Source organism: Cetorhinus maximus, unplaced genomic scaffold, assembly GCF_964194155.1.
Source record: "Cetorhinus maximus unplaced genomic scaffold, sCetMax3.hap1.1 HAP1_SCAFFOLD_1428, whole genome shotgun sequence".
Lineage (NCBI taxonomy): Eukaryota > Metazoa > Chordata > Chondrichthyes > Lamniformes > Cetorhinidae > Cetorhinus > Cetorhinus maximus.
This window is the reverse complement of record NW_027597369.1, coordinates 15,418-36,402: the sequence shown is the minus strand read 5'-3', so window position 1 is coordinate 36,402 and position 20,985 is coordinate 15,418. Positions and strand designations below refer to the sequence as shown.

General features: G+C 47.1%; 1 protein-coding gene across 1 annotated transcript in view; it reads left to right on the top strand.

Annotated features, from left to right (window-relative positions):
• The window catches only part of ppp5c (protein phosphatase 5, catalytic subunit), a 36,789-nt gene extending 17,524 nt beyond the window's left edge, over nt 1–19,265 (top strand). Inside the window, exons 6-13 of the mRNA XM_078536698.1 lie at nt 360–458; nt 3,077–3,182; nt 6,749–6,891; nt 10,118–10,205; nt 10,869–10,909; nt 12,795–12,973; nt 14,651–14,732; nt 15,278–19,265. Coding sequence (XP_078392824.1) covers nt 360–458; nt 3,077–3,182; nt 6,749–6,891; nt 10,118–10,205; nt 10,869–10,909; nt 12,795–12,973; nt 14,651–14,732; nt 15,278–15,340 — 801 coding nt within the window. The 3' untranslated portion in view covers nt 15,341–19,265. The remainder of the gene's footprint in view (nt 1–359; nt 459–3,076; nt 3,183–6,748; nt 6,892–10,117; nt 10,206–10,868; nt 10,910–12,794; nt 12,974–14,650; nt 14,733–15,277) is intronic.
• Nucleotides 19,266–20,985: the final 1,720 nt, after the last annotated feature.

The following is a 20,985-nucleotide window of genomic DNA, read 5'->3' as shown; positions in this document are numbered from 1 at the left end:
CTGATTTAGCCCAGACAACACATACTGAAGTCAGTGAGGCACCCACCCCCATGCCAACCAACTGCCGCTCTGTTCAACACAGTGGATGCTGGCACCAAGAAGCACTCTGGCCTTAAAAGAGAAAATGCTGGAAATACTCAGCAGGGCAGGGAGCATCTGTGGAGAGCGAAACAAAGTTATCGTTTCTGGTCAATGATCTTGTCGTCAGACATTGCTGGGTTGCAATCCTTGCTGCATAAACTCCTCGAGACCTCAGAGACTCCTATGGATTTTTTTTAAGTTGTTGGGAGGACAGCGTTTCATCTGCCTGTATCTGTGCGTCTGTTACTTGTACTCATCTGGTTGTTGTTCCCTTTCAGAAAGAGTCCATTACCATTTGCGGAGACATTCACGGGCAGTACTATGACCTGTTGAATATATTTGAACTCAACGGATTACCTTCAGAATCTAATCCTTATGTATCCTTTTCACCTTGGGGGAAATCCCTGGTAATGTGAGTGAGGTATAAGTGGCCCCAGTGTAATTCTGGGAGGGATAGAAAATAAATAAGTTGTCTTTATGTAGGACCTTTCAAATCCTCGGAATGTCCTAAACCGCTTCACAGCTAGTGAAGTACATTGACTAGTGTTATGTAGGAAACGCAACAGCCAATTTGCAAGGTTCCACAAACAGCAACAAGATAATTGACCTATTAACCTGTAACAGTTGATGTTGGTTTAGAAATAAATGCAGAGCAGCACGTTGAGACACACCCCTATAATCTTTGGCGAGCCCTGCATGTTTATGTCAAACAGGCATAGAATCATGGAAATGGAAGGCCATTTGGCCCCTCGTGTCCGTGCTGGCCAGCAAGGTGCCCTCCAGCCGAATCCTGTTTTCGAGCTCTCCGTCCGTACAAGCCTTGGGCAGAATATTACGGGGTGGATGTTGGGGGACAGAATGCAACGAGGAAGAAGCTGTCCCAATGGATCCCGGAGACAGGAAAGTCTGGGGTCTTGGGCAGGGAGGGTTTGGGCAGGTGGTGCGCTTGATGCAGCATGTGGGTAGGAAGAAAGGTGGGGTTCCATCTTACTGGGGCTGCCCCCCTGGTCCGCAAAGGGCAGCCCCCCCCCAAAGATAGTATTCCCCTTTCTTTCCTGCCTTTTGGAATTTTTTTTTAAAAACTGGGCTGCCCGACTGCCGACACCAAACATTTTATGGCGTTGGGCAGAGTATTATCAGGGCCAATTGACCCTTAATTATTTATTTAAATCTGGTGGGCAGTCTGCTGATTTCAGCACCCCCAACACCCTGTATTATGGGAGTGAGCCTCTCTAACATCCAGGCTGGGCCTGACCTTGCATCTGCAGCACTTCTACATCCAGCCAGGACTTCACTTTAACATTCCCCTTAAAGGACAGCACCTCTAACGATGCAACAATCCTTCAGCACTGCACTGGAGTGTCAGTATAAGATTTGTACTCGAGTCCTGGAATGAGGCTTAAACCTATTGCCTTAAGAGTGTTACCACTGAGTGCATATGAGTGAAATAAGTGGGTATATTCCACAGTAATACTGGTTAACGGATAACAGTGCGTTATGTCTTTGGGCCTGACTCTCATATTGCTGATGAGAAGCTGGTGTCCAGGTCATGGTGTCTCTCCCATCTCAGCTCTCTGTTTCTCCTTGCTAGTTTTCTCCACCAGTGTTGACCACTTGCTGTTGTCCTGTTCTATAAGTGTCACCATTCTGATGTTTTGACCAACTGACCACATATCATCTGAGCATCAGCACACTATTTGGCTTTGGGTGGCTTCACAGCTGATTCCATTCTCTTTCTCAACCTCCATCCACCACAGCCCCCTTTCTGGCAAGTTCAGTAAATAGTGATTAGAAGCAGGGATTCCAGTTGGTTTCCCTTCTCTTCTCCGCCCCCCCAAACCACTCTCATTTCTTAGATCAGGGGTTCTGAGGCCAGATTTAGCAGCCTGGTTGAGATATGTTGACACCGACTAGAGATAGAAGCTGGCCACTTCTCTATACATACCGCTCTATTACTCTTTGTAAGCCTTGCTTGAAGCATTTGTATCAGAGAGTGGGTTTTAGTGGCACAGTTTGCACAATAGTCTATATTCCCTATCTATCCATGAGTAGAAGACGGGAACAGAAGCTGGAATTCAGAGAGTAACCCAACTCCTGACTCCCAAAGCTTGTCCACCATCTTACAAGGCACAATTCAGGAGTGTGATGGAATACTCTCCACTTGCGTGGGTGATTGCAGCTCCAACACCACTCAAGAAACTCAAGGACAAAGCATCCTGCTTGGTTGGCACCCTTCCACCACCTTAAACATTCGCTCCCTCCACCACTGACGCACAGTAGCAGCAGTGTGTACCATCTACATGATGCACTGCAGCAAGTCACCAAGGCTCCTTCGACAGCACCTTCCAAACCCGCGACCTCCACCACCTAGAAGGACAAAGGCAGCAGTCGCATGGGAACACCACCACCTGCAAGTTCCCCTCCAAGTCACACATCATCCTGACTTGGAAATATTTCGCTGTTCCTTCACTGTCACTGGGTCAAAATCCTGGAATGCCCTCCCTAACAGCACTGTGGGTGTACCTACACCACATGGACTGCAGTGGTTCAAGAAGGCGGCTCACCACCACCTTCTCAAGGGGCAACTATGGATGGGCACAAATGCTGGCCCAGCCAGCGACGCCCACATCCCATGACCAAATATAAAAAATTTAGAACAACAGCAACACAATGGCTGCTTGGGCCTTGGGCCTTTGCTACATACAAAAATACCCAGCGATGTGGAAATTGCGGCAACAGCACTGGCACTCCCTTCTGGCTTTTGCCTTGGGAAACATTTATAACCTGTTAAATTATATTCCAGGTCTTCCACTAGAAATAGGGCTAGAACCTAAATTAGTTTGGGAGCCGAGGGTGCTTGCGTGCATCCACCACACCCAGCGAGGTGTTTCGTTACTCCTCACCCCTTGTATAATGCAAGAACCAAGTCCTGTTTCATGTCTAATGTTCTCCGTTGTTAATCCAGTATTTACTCCTTAATCTGTATGTTGCTCAGTTATTTAATGGAGATTTTGTAGACCGAGGGTCATTCTCCGTGGAGGTTATATTAGTCCTGTTTGGGTTCAAGCTACTTTTGCCAAACCACTTCCATGTTCTCCGAGGTAAGATTTATTTTCCCTTTTGTCCTGTGGTAAGAACTTTTCTTCTTTTGTGGAATGTGGTCATCACTGGCAAGGCCAGCAATTATTGCCCCCATCCCTAATTGCCCTTGAACTGGGTGGCTTGCTCGGCCATTTCAGAGGGCAGTTCGGAGTCAACCACGTTGCTCTGCACCTGGAGTCACATGTAGGCCAGACCGGGTAAGGATGGCAGATTTCCTTCCCTAAAGGGACATCAGTGAACCAGATGAGCTTTTATCACAATTGCCATGGTCACCATCACTGGACTACCTTTCTATTCATCTCTTTTTATTAATTGAATTTAAATTCCCCCAGCTTCCCTGGTGGGATTTGAACCTGTGCCCGCAGAGCATTAGCCTGGGTCTCTGGATTACTGGTCCAGTGACATTACCACTACCCCATCGCCTCCTCTAAACTTGCATTCCTGTGGAGCCTTTCACCACTTTAGGACACCCCAAAGCGTTTTGCAGCCAATGAAGCACTTTTTAAATGTGTAATCACTATTGTAATGTAGGAAACACGACAGCCAAACTGTGCACAGCAAGATCCCACAAACAGCAATAAAAAATAAATGATCAGGTTAACCTGTTTTTATTTTAAGGTGTATGTTGACCCTCTGATCTTGAATGGGGTCCTTTCTGGTTCTGGGGCAGAGTCTACATGAACTCAAATCAGCTTCCCTTTCACCCCTGCTCCTTGATGAAAAATGACCCATCCAACCAGGAATGTTTTAAATGAGGTTTGCCGTGCCATGAGTACATGCCCTGATGTGCCAAGCAGAGACCTTGGAAAGGGAATTGGGTAACTACCTGAAAAGAAGAAATTTGCAGGGCTACAGGGTGAAGGTGGGGGAGTGGGACTAGGTGAGTTGCAACGGGTTGGAAGGTTATGGGGAGAGGGCAGGAAATTGGAGTTGAGGCCGAAATGAGATCAGCCATGATCGTATTGAATGGCGGGACAGGCTCGAGGGGCTGAATTGCCTACTCCTGCTCCTAGTTCTTATGTCCTTGCAGCGGGCCAGCATAGGCACAACAGGCCGAATGGCCTCCTTTGATTCTATAGGACAAAGGTGCCAGTGAGCTGGTGTGACGGTGTAGCTGTTTTGGTGCATAAAAGCTCTTCATTAAAATAAAAATCACTTCCCATTTCAAAAATGGAGCACATCAACCAGAAAATTGGCATCAACGGGAATTAATTGAAAGTGGGAGAAAATAAGAGAGATTAAACGGAGAAAAGGAAAATTAAAATCCTTGAAAGGGTGGGGGGATGTGTAGTAACTTGAAATAAGAGGGGGGCGTGGAATTCAAATGTTGGCAATTCTCTATTTGTTTAAATTAGTTAGTGTTTACCACTCCAGACAGCGAGCGTTTTAAGACAGAAACTGGACACTGGGACATGTGGAAAGGCAAAATTTCGGGGCTGGTGGGCGTCGAGTTAGAAAAGAGACCAGAGGAAGGCAACTTGGGAGGTGGTTTTATAAGCTGAGAGGCAGGGAGTAGTATCAGAACAATAACAGAGAAGAGACTGACAACTTGACTGCTCCACTGCAGCTTGCCATATAGCCTGGAGAGTAGTTGTTAATGCAGATGAAAACATTTTGAGCATGTCTAAGCTCACCCTTGCCACTGGGAACCGATGGGTGGCTACATGAAGTATTTCAATGGAGAACACCCCAAAGTACTTTTACCGCCAATATTTCAGGTGTGCAGTCACACTGTTGTTATGTAAACAAACTGTGTCCCTCAAACAACAGTTACACAGAATAAATATTGGCCAGGACACCTTGGAGACCATATGCACTTTGAAATAGCGCAGTGGGAGCTTTTATGTTTCCTTGAGAGGGCAGAAGCAGTCTCCATTTGATCTCTTGTCCAAAAGATAATAACTCCGACTGTGCTGTACTCCCTCAGTACTGCACTGGAGGGTCAGCCTGGATTATGTGTTCAAGTGGATGAGGCAGGGGGCAGGAGTGGCGCTTGAATCCACGATCTTCTAACCCGGGCGCAAGTGCTACCCACTGAACTATTCTAAATTGAGTTGTGTTTGAAGTCAAAAGCATGTTTCAGCACTCAACTCTCCACAGGGTCACAACTCTCAAGCACAGGCTGGTGACAAGTGTAACGTAATGAAATCTAATCCCAGTGGGCGAACCCCTGATACACAGGCTGCGGGAGAAGAATAGCAGAAAAGTGAGCAAAAATAGAAAAGGGAGCTATGGAAGGAGTATAGGGCGCAAAAATAAATGAGGAATAAATTTAGACAGATAGTGAGCTAACAGGAAAGAGCATTAGCTGGGTCGAGATGAGTTGGTCAGTTCTATTTTTGGTGTTATTTTCTTCCCACCCGGCCTTTCCCCTCTGTCTCCCCTCCCAACTCCGGGATATCATACCACAGGAACTCCGTTCCTACCGTTTCCCCCCCCACCCCGGTATCTTGCTCAGGCGGCCGTTTAATGCCTTTAGTGTCAGCTATGGCTCAGAAGGTGGCACTCCTGCCTCTGAGCCACGTGGCTGTGGGGTCGAGTCCCACTCCTCAGACTTGAGCACAAAAATCCAGGCTGATGCTCCAGTGCAGTGCTGAAGAGCTGCTGCACTGTTGGCAGTGTCGTCATTCAGATGAGACGTTAACCCGTCTGCCCTCTCAGGTGGACCTCAAAGATTCCACGGCCAATATTGATCCCTCAAACAACATCACAAAAAGCAGGTTATCTGGTCATTATTACATTGCTGCTTGTGGGAGCTTACCGTGCACACATTGTCTTCCTGCATTAACACTGACTACACTTCATTGGCTGTACAGCTCTTTGTGACATCTGGTGGTTGTGAAAGCACCATAGAAATGCAAATTCTTTGCAAATCTAGCGTTTTTGCTGATTGACCATGGGAGAGATTGCGGCTGAGCCCAGTCGTGACTCTGCACTATGTTGGTATAGGTTATATACGAGCATACGAATTAGGAGCAGGAGTAGGCCACTCAAGCCTGCTCTGCCATTCAGTAAGATCATGGCTGATCTGATTGTAACCTCAAATCCATATTCCTGTCTACCCCTGATAACCTTTTACCCCCTTGCTTATCAAGAATCTATCTAGATCTGCCTTAAAAAATATTCAAAGACTCTGCTTTCACTGCCTTTCAAGGAAGAGAATTCCAAAGACTCATGATCCTCTAAGAGAAAAAATTTCTCCTCATCTGTTTTAAATGGGCGGCCCTTATTTTTAAACAGTGACCCCTAATTCTAGATTAGGTTAGGGATCGGCAAGGGTCACTGAATAATATTCTGGAGCGGCTTGAAAGCTGCCTGACTGTTTCTTCCCCTCTCCCACCCACACAGTTGAACTGCGGTATTCTCCTTGGCTGAGCCCCGGTAGGATGCCCAAGAGCAAGCTTAGCTCTCCAGCAAGAAATAGCTTGTGACACCTGGAGGAAGGGAAGCAGGAGCGGATAAATTCTGAGAGGCCAAGGGGACTGGAATCAAAGTTGACGGTGGCGTGTCACAATAAAACAGCGGCATCCGCGGCTCATGGGAGGTTTGTTCTTGGTCCTTGTAGGTAACCACGAAACGGACAACATGAACCAAATGTACGGCTTTGAGGGTGAGGTGAAAGCCAAATATACGTCACAGATGTTTGAGCTGTTCAGCGAGGTCTTCCAGTGGCTGCCTCTAGCTCAGTGCATTAACAGTAAAGTATTGGTGAGTGAACCTCGGTCTGTCTGCTTCATTGGGTTCGGACTGCTTGTTTCTCGACTGTCTAGATTCTCAAGAAAAGGCCGCTAAAGAAAGACAAATGCCTACAGTGCTTTTTTTTTTGACAAAATCAGGCCATGCTAAAGTGCTTTACAACCAGTGAAGTACTTTTTTTTTCTTTTGTAGTGTGGTCATTACTGTAATGTAGGAAATGCAGCAGCCAATTTTCATGCAGCCAGTCCCCACAAGGGGCAATGAGATAATGGTCAGCAATGTTATAACGTCATTAATTATGGAACAGATGTGTAGTCACTGTGGGATGAAATGTGCCAGTAAATTTGTGACACTGCAAGATCCCACGCACACCAATATGATGATGACTTGATAACTTTCTTCAAAGAGATGTTGATCGAGGGATAATATATTGGGCCCAGGGCACCAGGAGAACTCCCTTCCTCTTCAGAACAGTCGTGGTGGGATGTTTCCATCCGCCTGAGCAAGCAGATGGAGTGAGTGGGGGTCTCGGTTTAACATCTCACCCAAAAGACTGCACCTCTGACACTGCAGCACTCCCTCAGTCCTGCATGGGGAGTGCCTGCCAGGAGGGCACTGGGATCCAGTTCTGCAGGCACCGGTTCCCCTTTGATACCATGCCAAAGTGGCTATTCATATGTGTAGAGAGTTAAGCTCACCAGGCTTTTCAACTATAGGAGGTGGGGGACATTACTGCTGAGCCAGACCCTCCCCACCTATGCAGGGCTTACTTGGCAGTACCAAGTACTTGGCCAACTTGGAGTATGCCAGATCTTCCTGATCTGGTCCCCTCAACAGCTTGCATTTTTATAGCGCCTTTAGTGTAATAAAAAATCTTCCCAATACCTTTCACAGGAAGGTTATCAAACAAAATTTGACACCGAGCCACGTAAGTGATATTAGGACAAGTGGCCAAAAGTTTGTTTAAAGAAGTAGGTTTGAGGAGGGTCTTGGAGGGGAGATTTGTGGAGGGAATTCCAGAGCTTAGGGCCAAGGCAGCTGAAGGCACGGCCGCCAAAAGTGAGGCAGTGGAAATTAGGTATGTACGGAATTGGAGGAGCGCAGAGATCTTGGTGAATTGTAGAGCTAGGGAGGATTACAGAGACAGGAAGAGGTTAGACCATGGAGGATGTACATAAAGATGAGAATTTTACAATTGAGGTGCAGTGTAGGTCAATGGGTGCAGGGGGGGTGATAAATGAACTGAACTTGGTCTGAGTTAGGATGCAGGCCGCAGAGTTTTGGATATACTTAAGTTTTCAGAGAGTGAAGGGTGGGAGGCCAATCAGGAGATCAGTGGAATATAAAGAAAAAGAAAGACTTGCATTTATATAGTGCCTATCATGACCTCAGGGCATCCCAAAGGGCTTTGCAGCCAATGAAGTACTTTTGAAGTGTAGTCACTATTGTAAGAACTGCAGCAGCCAATTTGTGCACAGCAAGCTCCCACTAACAAAATGTGATAATGACCAGATAGCCTGTCTTAGTGATAAAAACAAAAAGCTAAAAGCTACTGCGGATGCTGGAAATCCAAAACAAAAACAGAATTACCTGGAAAAACTCAGCAGGTCTGGCAGCATCGGTGGAGAAGAAATCAGTTAACGTTTCGAGCCTTCATGGCCCTTCGGCAGAACTGAAGCATAGTTAGAAGAAGGGAGAAATATAAACTGGTTTAAGGTGGGTGGGGCGGAGGGGGGGTGGGGGGGTGGGGGAGAGACATTGAGGGTGTGGTGATTGTGGAGATGAGCAGATAATCAAAAGATGTCACAGACAAAAGGGTCAAAGAGGTGTTGAAGGTGGTGATATTTGTCTAAGAAAAGTGCTAATTAAGAATGGAAGACAGGATATTCAAAGTACAGCTCTAGTGGGGGTGGGGTGGACAGACTAACAAGGTTTTAGTTTTAGATTTAAAAATGATGGAAATAGGTGGGGAAAGAAGAATCTATATAAATCATTGAAAAAAAAGCGGGGGGGGGGGAGAGATGGGGGGAGGGGGAGTTTAAGATCTAAAGTTTAAGATCAACAACTTTAGATCTTAAACTCCCCATCCCCACCCCGTTTCTCACCCCCCACCCCCGCTTTTTTTCAATAATTTATATAGATTCTTCTTTCCCCACCTATTTCCATTATTTTTAAATCTAAAACTAAAACCTTGTTAGTCTGTCCACCCCACCCCCACTACAGCTGTACTTTGAATATCCTGTCTTCCATTCTTAATTAGCACTTTTCTCAGACAAATATCACCACCTTCGACACCTCTTTGACCCTTTTGTCTGTGACATCTTTTGATTATCTGCTCATCTCCACAATCACCACACCCTCAATGTCTCTCTCCCCCCCCCCTCCGCCCCACCCACCTTAAACCAGTTTATATTTCTCCCTTCTTCTAACTATGCTCCAGTTCTGCCGAAGGGCCATGAAGGCTCGAAACGTTAACTGATTTCTTCTCTGTCTTAGTGATGTTGATTTGAGGGATAAATATTGGCCAGGACACCAGGATAATTCCCCTGCTCTTCTTTGAAATGTGTTGAGGTATCTATAATGTCTACTTGAGAGAACAACGGGACCTTGGTTTAACAGTGCGGTACTCCTTCAGTACAGCACTGGAGTGTCAACCTAAATCTCACAAATAGCAATGTTATTGTGACCAGGTAATCCATTTTTCCTTCGTGATGTTGATTGAGGAATAAATATTGTATAAAAACAAACTGAACCGCTGAGTTTAGAAGCCACTCGACTAGTTCCCATTGGGTGGGGTGGCTTCTGGATGATGCTGGACCATGCAGCCTTCACAAGAAATAGGAGCAGGGGTCGATCACATGGCCCCTCGAGCCTGCTCCACCACTTAATACGATCGTGGCTGATCTCGGGCTTCGACGCCACTTTCCTGCCCACTCCCCATATCCCTCGAATTCCCCGAGAGACCAAAAAATCTGTCTGTCCCAGCCTTAAATGTATTCAACGATGGAGCATCCACAACCCTCTGGGGTAGAGAATTCCAAAGATTCGCAACCCTCTGAGTGAAGTAAATTCTCCTCATCTCAGTCCTAAATGATCAGCCCCTTATCCTGTGACCCACCCCCACAATGTGCTTTAGATTCCCCAACCAGCGGAAACAATCTCTCAAACTGCTTCAGAATCACGTATGTTTCACTGAGACAGCCTTTCATTCGAGATTATTTTATTCACCGTCCAATAGATTATGCATGGTGGACTCTTCAGTGAAGACGGCATAACCCTCGAAGACATCAAAAAGATTGATCGGAACCGGCAACCTCCAGATTCAGGTATGAAATCCCAACCTGCGGTGCTCTGACGGGACTCGCAATCACTTTACATGCCCAGGGCTTCCATGACTGGTGGCCTGCACCCAGGACCGGGTCTTTACCACAGTGGGACGTAAGTCATTAATTTGATCAGTGTCGGTGATGGGGGGGGGCAGTGGAAACGTGAAATTCAAGCTCGTTTGTTAAGCCAGATTTTTATTTTTTTGTAAACTTCAACATGTATGTTTACACTGCAAGAGGGGTTACGGGCAGAGGTCAAACTTTGACGTCACTGTTTTGAGGCAGATTTAATCCCTCAAGGAATGTACGCAGAATGAAATGTGCCTTAGTCTCAAACGTATTCCACTCACTCAGGTAGAATTTATCTTTCTACCAGTCACACACACACATTGCTTGGTTACAAATAAAGAGACTTTTGTTCCTTATAACAATTTTTCTTGGCCACACAAGTAACAGGCAAACTTATTTTTTGCTTTTTCGCTTTTTTCCCCTGTTTTACCCTGTCCTCTCCCCCCCGCCTCATTTATCTTCTCTCTTCCCCCCTCATCTCCTCTCTCTCACCTAAGTGTTTCATTATCAGGCTTGCTGTTTCTCTGTTCCTGACTATTGTGTCTCTCTACATTTTTAAACCTGTTGTTTGCTTCGTTTGCTCTTTTGCCACAGGTCCAATGTGTGACTTGCTCTGGTCAGACCCGCAGCCTCAGGTAAGAGTCCAGAATCTGGGCATGCTGCATTCAAACCTTTGGCGGCCCTTCTATGTGTAAGCCTAGATCAGAATTAATGGAGTATAACGTGGGGAAAATGTGAACTTGTCCACTTTGGCAGTAAGAATAAAAAAGCAGAATGTTATTTAAATGGAGAGATACTGCAGAACTCACAGATACAGAGGGATCTGGGTGTCCTGGTACATGAATCACAAAAAGTTACTATGCAGATAGAGCAAGTGATTAGGAAGGCAAATGGAATGTTGTCATTTATTACAAGGGGAATGGAATATAAAAGTAGGAATATTTTGCTATGGTTATGCAGGATATTGGTGAGACCACATCTGGCGTACTGGGTACAGTTTTGGTCTCCTTATTTAAGAAAGGATATAAATGCATGAGAAGCAGTTCAGGGAAGGTTTACTCAACTGATTCCTGAGTTGAAGGGCCATCTTTTGAGGAAAGGCTGGACAGGTTGGACCTGTATCCATTGGAGTTTAGAAGAATTATCTTATTGAAACATACAAGATCCTTAGGGGACTTGACAGAGTGAATACTGAAAGGATGTTTCCCCTTGTGGGAGAGACTAGAACTACGGGACACAGTCTTAAAATAAGGAGCCTCCCATTTAAGACGGAGATGAGGAGAAGTTTTTCCTGAGGGTTAGTTTGTGGAATTCTCTTCTCCAGAGAGCGGTGGAGGCTGGGTCATTGAACATTTTTAAGGCTGAGTTCGGCAGATTCTTGATTGACACAGAAGTCAAACGTTATAGGGGCAGGAGAGTGGAGTTGAGACCACAATCAGATCAGCCATAACCCTATTGAATTTGGAGTGGGCTCGGGGCCAAATGGCCCCTAATTCATATGTAACTGCCCCAAAACCTTGGTAATCGAAGGCCATCCATCTGCACAATGTGCTTTAACAGTTTTCCTGTTCTGTTTAAGTTATGTGGGCCTGGCCGTTGGTAAAGGGTGGTTAGCATGGCTGCCTCATTTAGTGAATAAAAATCAGAACACTGAGATTTGTTAGTATGAGCAGCTGGAGGTATCTACGACATTAAGGGAACATGATTTCAAAGTTGTGCTTCCCTAAGACTCAGCCACACACAGCTAGGCAGTGAGTGTCAGCGCTCAGTTTAGCCACAGGACTCTCGTACCCAAGCTCAGTCCTGTCCTTGATTCGTTCACATGCCTGCCCTTTCCAAGGGAGGTGGTCAGAGGCTGAATAACCCCACCTTTCCTTCCCTAGACTAGGAGCCCTAAGAGGGGATTTCATTGGAGTGTACTCTGAGAGGCTTGACAGGGTAGATACTGAGAGGCTGTTTGCCCCCCTCCTAGCTGGAGAGTCTAGAACTATGGGCTATAGTCTGAGGACGAGGAATCGGCTATTTTGGACTGAGATGGGGAGAGATTTCTTCAGTCAGAGGATTGCAAATCTTTGGAATCCTCTACCCCAGAGATCATTTGTTGAGTATATTCAAGACTCTGATTGATAGATTTTTGGACACTAAAGGGAAAGAAGGTATTTGGGGTTGGGGATGGTGCAGGAGATGGAGCTGAGACCGGAGATCAGCCATGATCTTATTGAATGGCGGAGCAGGCTCAAGGGGCCGAATGGCCTACTCCTGCTCCTCACACTATAAACCATTGTGGCACCTCCAACCTCTACTCAATTTGACATCACCAAATGGGATGGGGGCATGGGGAGGGGGTTCAAACCTGGGCTTTCTGAGGTGCCACACGTACGATGCATTTTCTCAGCTGGCTCCCACCAATAAAGCCCTGGGGCACCAGGCTGTTGCCTGTCGTTGGGTGGCTCTTGTTTTCGCCCGTATCTTGCCCGGTGCCCAAGAGTGAAAGCGTCCCGTCTCCATTACCTTTTCCAGAACGGAAGGTCGGTCAGCAAGCGTGGCGTCAGCTGCCAGTTTGGGCCCGACGTCACCACCCGGTTCCTAGAAGAGAATAAACTGGATTACATCATCAGGAGCCACGAGGTGAAACCAGAGGGCTACGAGGTTACACATAATGGCAAATGTATCACTGTGTTCTCAGCACCAAACTATTGGTGAGTATTCTGCACTGTTCCAGTGACTCATTGGAGCACAGGGAGCCTGTTCTGCCCAGGATGGGCAGAGACCTTGCGTTCCTCCGCCCGGTTTTTCTCCTGAAGGTGCTAGCTCCGTGGAGTGCACAGAAGGAGGCCCTTCAGCCCATCCTGCCGGTGCCAGCTCTGTATCGGGGCAATCCAAAACTAATGTCACTTGCCCTGCTTTCTCCCCGCGACGCCGTATCCTCCTTTGCGCCGAGTGTTTAACTAGCTTTCAGCAGAGAAGGTTAAGGGTGGGGGGGGATTTAATTAAGGTATTCAATATCATGAAAGATTTTCTCTGAGTAAATAGCGAGAGGCTATCTGTACCAGCAGGGGGGTCAGTAACCAGAGGGATGCAGGTTTAAGATAATTGGCAAAAGAAGCAGCGAGGGAGAGAAGAGTTTTTTTTTTACACAGCGAGTTGTTGTGACCTGCAAATGCGCTGGCTGAAAGGGCGGTGGAAGCAGATTCAATAGGAACTTTCAGTAGGGGAACTGATCAGATTGCCTGAAGGGAAAATAATTGCAGGGCTGTGAGAAAAGAGCAGGAGGAGTGGAGATAATTGAACAAATTTCAAAGAGCTGCACTCTGCACAATGGGCCAAGTGGCCTCCTCCTGTATTTTTGCTATTATTTCCCCTTGAACAGATGAATGCTCTCTGCTTCAGTCAGTCCCCGCAATAAAGCACTTCATACTCCCAACAGCTCCCTGAGTAAAGAAACATTTTTTATTCATTCACGGAATGTGGGCGTCACTGGCTGGGCCAGCATTTATTTGCCCATCCCTAATTGCCCCTTGAGAAGGTGGTGCTGAGCCGCCGCCTTGAACCGCTGCAGTCCATGTGGTGTAGGTACACCCACAGTGCTGTTAGGTGTTGGGGGGCGGGGTGGGGGGGTGGGGTCCCAGGATTTTGACTCTTTACTCAGTGACAAATTCATTTAGTGAAACGCAGCACCCCACCCCACCCCACCCCCCAATCTCAAATTTGCCAGACTGTGGAATTAGTCATCCTCTTGGCTGGAGTAGCTTCACCCTAGCTCACCCAAACGGTCTCGATAGCGAGCAGTGACAGGAAATTCTGGCAGTTTACCATCTAAATGCTGCTGCTTTCCAGCGTCGCTGAATTTTGATCTTTATTCTTTCATGGGGTGTGGGTGTCGCTGGCAAGGCCAGCATTTGTTGCCCATCCCTAATTGCCTTTGAATTGAGTGGCTTGCTAGTATTAGCCTGGGCACCTGGATTACTATCCAATGACATTACCACTACACCACCGTCTCCTCATCAGCCTTGAGAATCTTGTCTGATCGCTTCCCTCCTTAAACCCAGGGGCACCCGCACTCTGCCTCGGCTAAAACCATTGGACTCGGTACAGATCAAGAGTAATGGGAATGGCCGGGTAGGAGAAGAGCTGATTCATCAAACATGTTCCATGTTGGGCAGAGGTATCGTGACTAAACACCTCCTCCTCCCCTCCCTTTCGCAGCTGTGTTATCCACTGGGAGAGGCAATGAAGAAACCTTCTGTGAACTAATGTCGCACTGCTAATTTGCCAGCGGGCAGTGTACACACCAGTGCATACTGGCCTCCAGTCCTAGTGTATAGTAACTGCTTCTGCCTGCAGCCTTCTCTTAATGAATGCTCCTTCTCTTCCAGTGATCAAATGGGAAACCAAGGAGCATACATTCACCTCAAAGGCTCTGATTTAAAACCCATCTTCCATCAATTTAAAACTGTGGTGAGTTGTTTTATATTCGTTCACGGGATGTGGGTGTCACTGGCAAGGCCAACTTTTGTTGCCCGTCCCTAACTGCCCTTGAACTGAGTGTCCTGCTCAGCCATTTCAGAGGGGCATTTAAGAGTCAACCCCATTGCTGTGGGTCTGGAGTCACATGCGCCGTGGAGTAAGGACGGCAGATTTCCTTCCCTATAGGGCATTAGTGAACAAGGTGGGTTCTTACAACAATCAATGATAGTCTCATGGTCACCATTACTGAGGCTAGCTTTCAATTCCAGATTTTATTAATTGAATTTAATTAGCTGCCAAGGTGGGATTTGAACCCATGTCCCTGGGCCTGTGAATTACTAATCCAGTGACATTTCCACTACGCCAACATCAGAGGTGTTGCACCATTTAGCCTCCTTGGAAACAAATTGTGTAGAAGAAGGAGCAATGAGGTGGAGAGAGGGAGAGCGCACAAGATGGAGATACTGTGCATATAGGTAGAAGTTGGGGAGTGTGTAGTTTTAACCATGTAATAACCCTGTTTCTTTCTCTTCCAGCCTCACCCGAATGTTAAGCCGATGGCGTATGCGAACTCACTACTGCAGATGGGGATGATGTAGCATACGAGCATTTGGTTTGGACAGTATCCCCTCCCATGGTGGATGGGGCATCAGGGTTTAATTTAATCTTCCTCACTCGCTCTGCCATCTCCAAACCAAGTCTCCCGCCTTCCCAGGCCCTCGCTGACTTGGGCTCCATGACGTGCAGGGTCCTCATAGTGCATAGAGTGTAAATCACACACTCAGCCCGGGCAAGCACGCGTGACTCCAGCGCTGTCTCCATGCGTACCAACACGCGTGCCCTTGCAAGCATGGTCTCAGGCCAAATTCTTAATACCCAGATCGGTTAGGCTCTGCAGAATAAATTAATTTGAATTCCTCGCCTACTGTAGTTTCTCTTTCACCCTCCACCCTTCCACAGTTAACCAACCTAGTGATTGTTCTCAGCCCCTACTTTCATAATAGACGCGGGGTGGGGGGTAAAGTTGATGCGTAGTCTCTGATTCGCTGGTCGATCCCCCAGAATCTCCTCTGTCCCCCTCTGATCCCCCAAAACCAGGCCCTCAGCAACCTACCAGTAAAATTGCAAGATCCAAAAATATAAGTATTAATGTAATTGCGAAGCAGTGCACGTTTGCATAGGGGAAAGAAGCTTGTTGGTAGAAGTCGCTTCTCGCCTCCGAATTTCGGGTTGTAACTCCTGCACGTACCCTTTTCAGCCCTGGGACGTTCAAACTAGCGCCCGTGACTCCCCCCAACATTTCCCGACAACACGGCCCTCGGAGCCCCCGGCACCCCGATTTCTCACCTGCGTTCTGGCTGGTTTGTGCCGTTTTGAGTTTCGTGGGCTCAGGGCTGTCCTTGGCCGCGCTGAACCCCAAAAATCAGATCCCGTAACCATCAGCAACTCGCGAGTGATTGCAAGTTGACAGGGGAGCTGCCTGTCCTGGGTCCAGGGCTACACTCGCAAGCAGCCAAGAGCAAGGCTTAAAACACCTTGGGGCCCACCTGCTCTGGTTAAATCCTATGTGCACCACGTAGAACTTGCTATTTGAGAAGCCAAAGAGCTCGATTCATGAAAGGCGGACACGGGGGTCCGGAGAGAGTTTGTTTCACCCAGTGGTGAACTGTGTTTTATGGGGGTTGGGGAGTGAGGCAGGGACACAAGGATCTGGGAGAGAACCCGTGCATTTACCTCCAGAACCGTGACCAACTTAGGAAGAAAGTCTTGCGTTTCTATAGCGCCTGTCACCACCTCGGGATGTCCCAAAGTGTTTCGCAGCCACTGAAGTAAGATTTGAAGTGCCGTCACTTGTTGTAATGTAGGAAATGGCGGCAACCAATTTGCACACAGCAAGCTCGCACAAAAAGCAATGATTTAAGAACAGGAGAAATAGGAGCAGGAGTAGGCCATTTGGCCCCTCGAGCCTGCTGCGCCATTGAGTAATATCATGGCTGATCTTCCACCTCAGCTTCACCTTCCCACCCTATCGCCATAAATATTCGATCTCAGCCTTGAATATACTCCTACCTGGACTGAATCACCTGTCCCCAGTGATGGAGATTAGTGTTTCGGGTAAACTGGTCACCAGCCCCTAAATATGTCCCCTCTGTTCATTTGACCTATTTCTGCAGTTTAGCTTTTAAGTGGGAGGTCAGCTATTATTATCTTAGAACGTTATTCTATCCACTTCCTCCTCTTTCTCCCTCCGCCTTCTGTACTACAACCAAACAGACGTCCTTGTACTTCATTCAAGGCCCTAAGACCCAAGATGCCCCTCTGCTAGAAACCTCCTGGCTTTCCCTCCACACGCATTCCTGCCTGGCTGTGTAGAGCTCCTGTAATTGAAACCTGCCGAGAGTTGTTACAGCCAAGGCCACTTGCGTGTGACCTCTTAATCTTCAACACACGGCCCCAAGTCCAAGTTTGCAGCTGATACTTCTAGTTCCCGATATATTTCAGTAAAGGACTAACCTAGACATCACAACAGAATTGTGTCCAGTGGAGCAGATGTTTCATTCCAGCTTAATGATCAGTTCCCATAATATCAAGCTTTCCAGATGAGATGTTAAACCAAGATGACCAGACTTGGTTCAGATGAGCATACAAGATCTCATGGAAGGGTCCAAAGGGTTAGGAGTTCTCCTTGGTCAACGTTCATGCCTCAACCAGTATCACCTTTTTTTAAAAAAAAAACATTTAACTGGTCATTTGTTCTGTTGTTGTTTTTGGGATCTTGCTTTGTGCAAATTAGCTTGTGGCTTTTGCCCGCCCAGCCGAGACTGCACTTCAATGTCAAGGAACGCGTCCCAAGGCTGTGAAAGGCACTATACAAATGCACGTTATCTTAACACGTGCACATCAAGATCCCTGCAGCTTTACATTCTCTACAATAGGCACTGCCAACAAAGGAAGCTTAAACTGCCTTGCACTGACAGTGGCTTCTTCATGGTTCACACTTCAGCACAGTCCCAATGGCCCTTCCTGCTCGGGTGTGCACAGGACCCTCGGGAAGAGTGGAGCCAAATAAGCAGGGGTCAACAGGAAGGAGTTTTGTATAGATCACAGGTCGTATACTGGCTGGTGCTGGCAGTTTGTTCCCATGCAGCCAAGCTAAGCCCGGCCTTGGAGTCCGGGAGTGTCCCACACGTCAGTCTCCACCAGTAACTGAAGGATGTGTTACATCCTTTACGGTTACTCTGCCATCTGAAACTAGGCAGAGAGAAACACTTTCTTCGCAACACCTTTTGAAAATGTAGTAACTTTAATAGTGACAGAGGCAGGAGGGTGAGGAGTGTCTGGGGGATCTGACTTCAGCCCCTGTAGGCAGAGGGAGCACACTCAGACCACATCGAGCACAGGGCAATCCCTGATCTTGGATAGAACCCTGTTTCAGGGTGTGGGTGCCGGGGGGGGGAGGGGTTTATTTGTTTATTCACACGATGTGTGTGTCACAGCTAAGGCCAGCATTTATTGCCCATCCCTAATTGCCCCATGAGAAGGTGGTGGTGAGATGCTGACTTGAACCGCTGCAGCCCCTGTGGTGTAGGTACACCCACAGTACAGTCAGGGAGGGAGTTCCAGGATTTTGACACGTTGACAATAAAGATGTACTCCCAAGTAAGAACGCTGTGGAACTTGGTGGTTCCCATGTGCCTGCTGCCCTTGTCCTTCCACAGGGCAGAAGTCACTGATTTGGGAGGTTGTGTCAAAGAAACCTGTCATGGATCAACTGAGTGAAAATATCTTCAGTTGACAATCGGAAATTTCTCACCCCCTCCCAAGTTATCTTTGCCAAAACGCTCCAGTCCTTCCACTGTTTGATATTCCTTCTGGATATAGCTGATCTTCCAGAGACACACCCATGTTTCATTGACATCTATACAAATTGAGGGGGGGGGGACCTACTCCCATGGGGAATGTGACAATCATTCAGAGCTTCTAGAAAGTCCTACAACGTGTTTTTTTTTTTAATTACATGACCATTTTCCTCCTGAAATTTTCCACACGCCTGGGAAGCACTTTGGTCGCTATGAGAGCACAGTTACAGCCTCTCCTAATGATGAGGGAGCAATGGCTGATGCAGTGTGTGATGGATTTCTCTTGGTTTCTCTGCCCCCTCCTCGTTGGCTCGGTATTTTTTGGCACTCCCCTCGTACTAAGGCCAGGTGGTGACCTGCAGGCAAGAGCCGTGTGGACTTTAAAACCTGCTATCCGTTTTGATTTTGGTTTTTGAGTTTGAATTGAAATGGTTGGGGGGAGGGGGAGACTTGACGACCTGGTGCTCAGTTTAGGCACAAGAGTTTTATAATTGTATGTGTTTGCCATCAAAATGTCACTGTCAAAAAAATTTATTCAAATGTTAGAATTCTGAATTATATTTAATGACAACGTGTATTGTGGTGTTTGAAGGCTTGCAACTTCCTGAAGACTGTATTTGCCAGGAGGCAGCAATATGTTGAATAAAATAAAGATTGCAAGAAACCTGTCGTTTGCTGAGTCATTTAGGGAATGGGCAGTTTCAGTGGGTGAGTGCCACCCCTTCTCCTTATCTGAGCCAACCTGCTCCCGTCCTCATCCATGCCTTTGCTCCCTCCTGGCTTGACAATTCCAACGCACTTCCTGGCTGGCTTCCCACATTGTACCCCTCCATAATCATGAGTCACCCGAAACTCTGCTGCCTGTGTACTAACACGTATCAAACTCATTCACTCATTAACCCCTGTGCTCGCTGGTTAAATAGCACTTTGATTTTAACATTCTCATCCTTGTTTTCAAATCCCTCCATGGCCTCCCCTCCCTCCCTACCTCTGTAATCTCCTCCAACCCTCCCAAGATTTTTGCACTCCTCTGATTCTGGCCTTTTCAGCCTCCCTGATCTTAGTTGTTCCACTGTTGGCAGCCAAGCCAGAGGACCCGACCTCAAGAATTCCCTCCCTAAACCTCTTTGCCTCTTTCCTTTAAGATGTTCCTTAAAATCTACCTCTTTGACCAAGATTTTGGTCCCCTGTCCGAGTATCTCCTCATGTGGCTCGGGATCAAATTTGTTCCGGAATTTTCCTGTGAAACTCTTTGGGGTGTTTTTTTCTGCGTTAAAGGTGCTATATAAATACAAGCAGTGTGGGATTTGTGTCCAAATACATTGCTACAAGATAATGACTCTCTCTGGTGCAACCTCGTGCTGCCTGATCTCCCCAAATGGTTCTTCCGTGAAGCTTACTAATGGGAAAGGTTATGGGGCAGAGCTGGTGTTGAGGGAGCCGGAGTGGGATGTGGCATCATGCTCCACATAAAAGCAGCTGATTGCTGTTACACTTGGCTGAAGGCAAGGGGGGAACAGTTCAAATGCTCCAGCCATTACACATGCTCATGTTTATCCCCAATCATTTAACCAGTTTATTGATAGGGATTTTTAACCTAGCCCCCTTATGAAGCCAAATGTTTAAATCCTGTATGCTTGGAGACATCATCACCCATTAAATAGGTTAATTTTTCTTCACTCTTTCTTGACATGTTGACATTCACTGGCTGGGCCCAGCATTTATTGCTCATCCCTAACTGCCCTTGAGAAGGTGGTGGTGAGCTGCCTTCTTGAACCGCTGCAGTCCATGTGTAGGTACACCCACAGTGCTGTTAGGGAGGGAGTTCCAGGATTTTGACCCAGCGACAATGAAGGAATGGCGATATATTTTCAAGTCAGGATGGTGAGTGACTTGGAGGAAAACTTCCAGGTGGTGGTGTTCCCATCCATCTGCTGCCCTTGTCCTTCTCGGTTGTAGAGGTTGCGAGTTTGGACGGTGCTATTGAAGGAGCCTTGGTGAGTTGCTGCAATGCACTGTGTAGATGGTACACACTGCCGCTACTATCGGTGGTGGAGGGAGTGAATGTTTACGGTGAGTGGATGGGATGTCGATCATGAGGCCTGCTTTGCCCTGGATGGTGTTGAGTTCTTGAGTATTGTAGGAGCTGCACTCATCCAGGCAAGTGATACATGATACCAGGGATGAGGTGCTTTGGTTCCTTGGAAGAGATTTGGGACTGTTAAGGGGAGATTTGATAAAGATGTGCAAAATTGTGAGTGATTTTGAGAGATCAAGTGAGGAAAAACTTCCCTCTGACAGGAAGATCAGTAACCAGCGAAGGTGGGTTTAAGATAATTGGCTGAAAGAATCAGTGGGAGAAGAGAGTGGTTTTTTAACGCTCC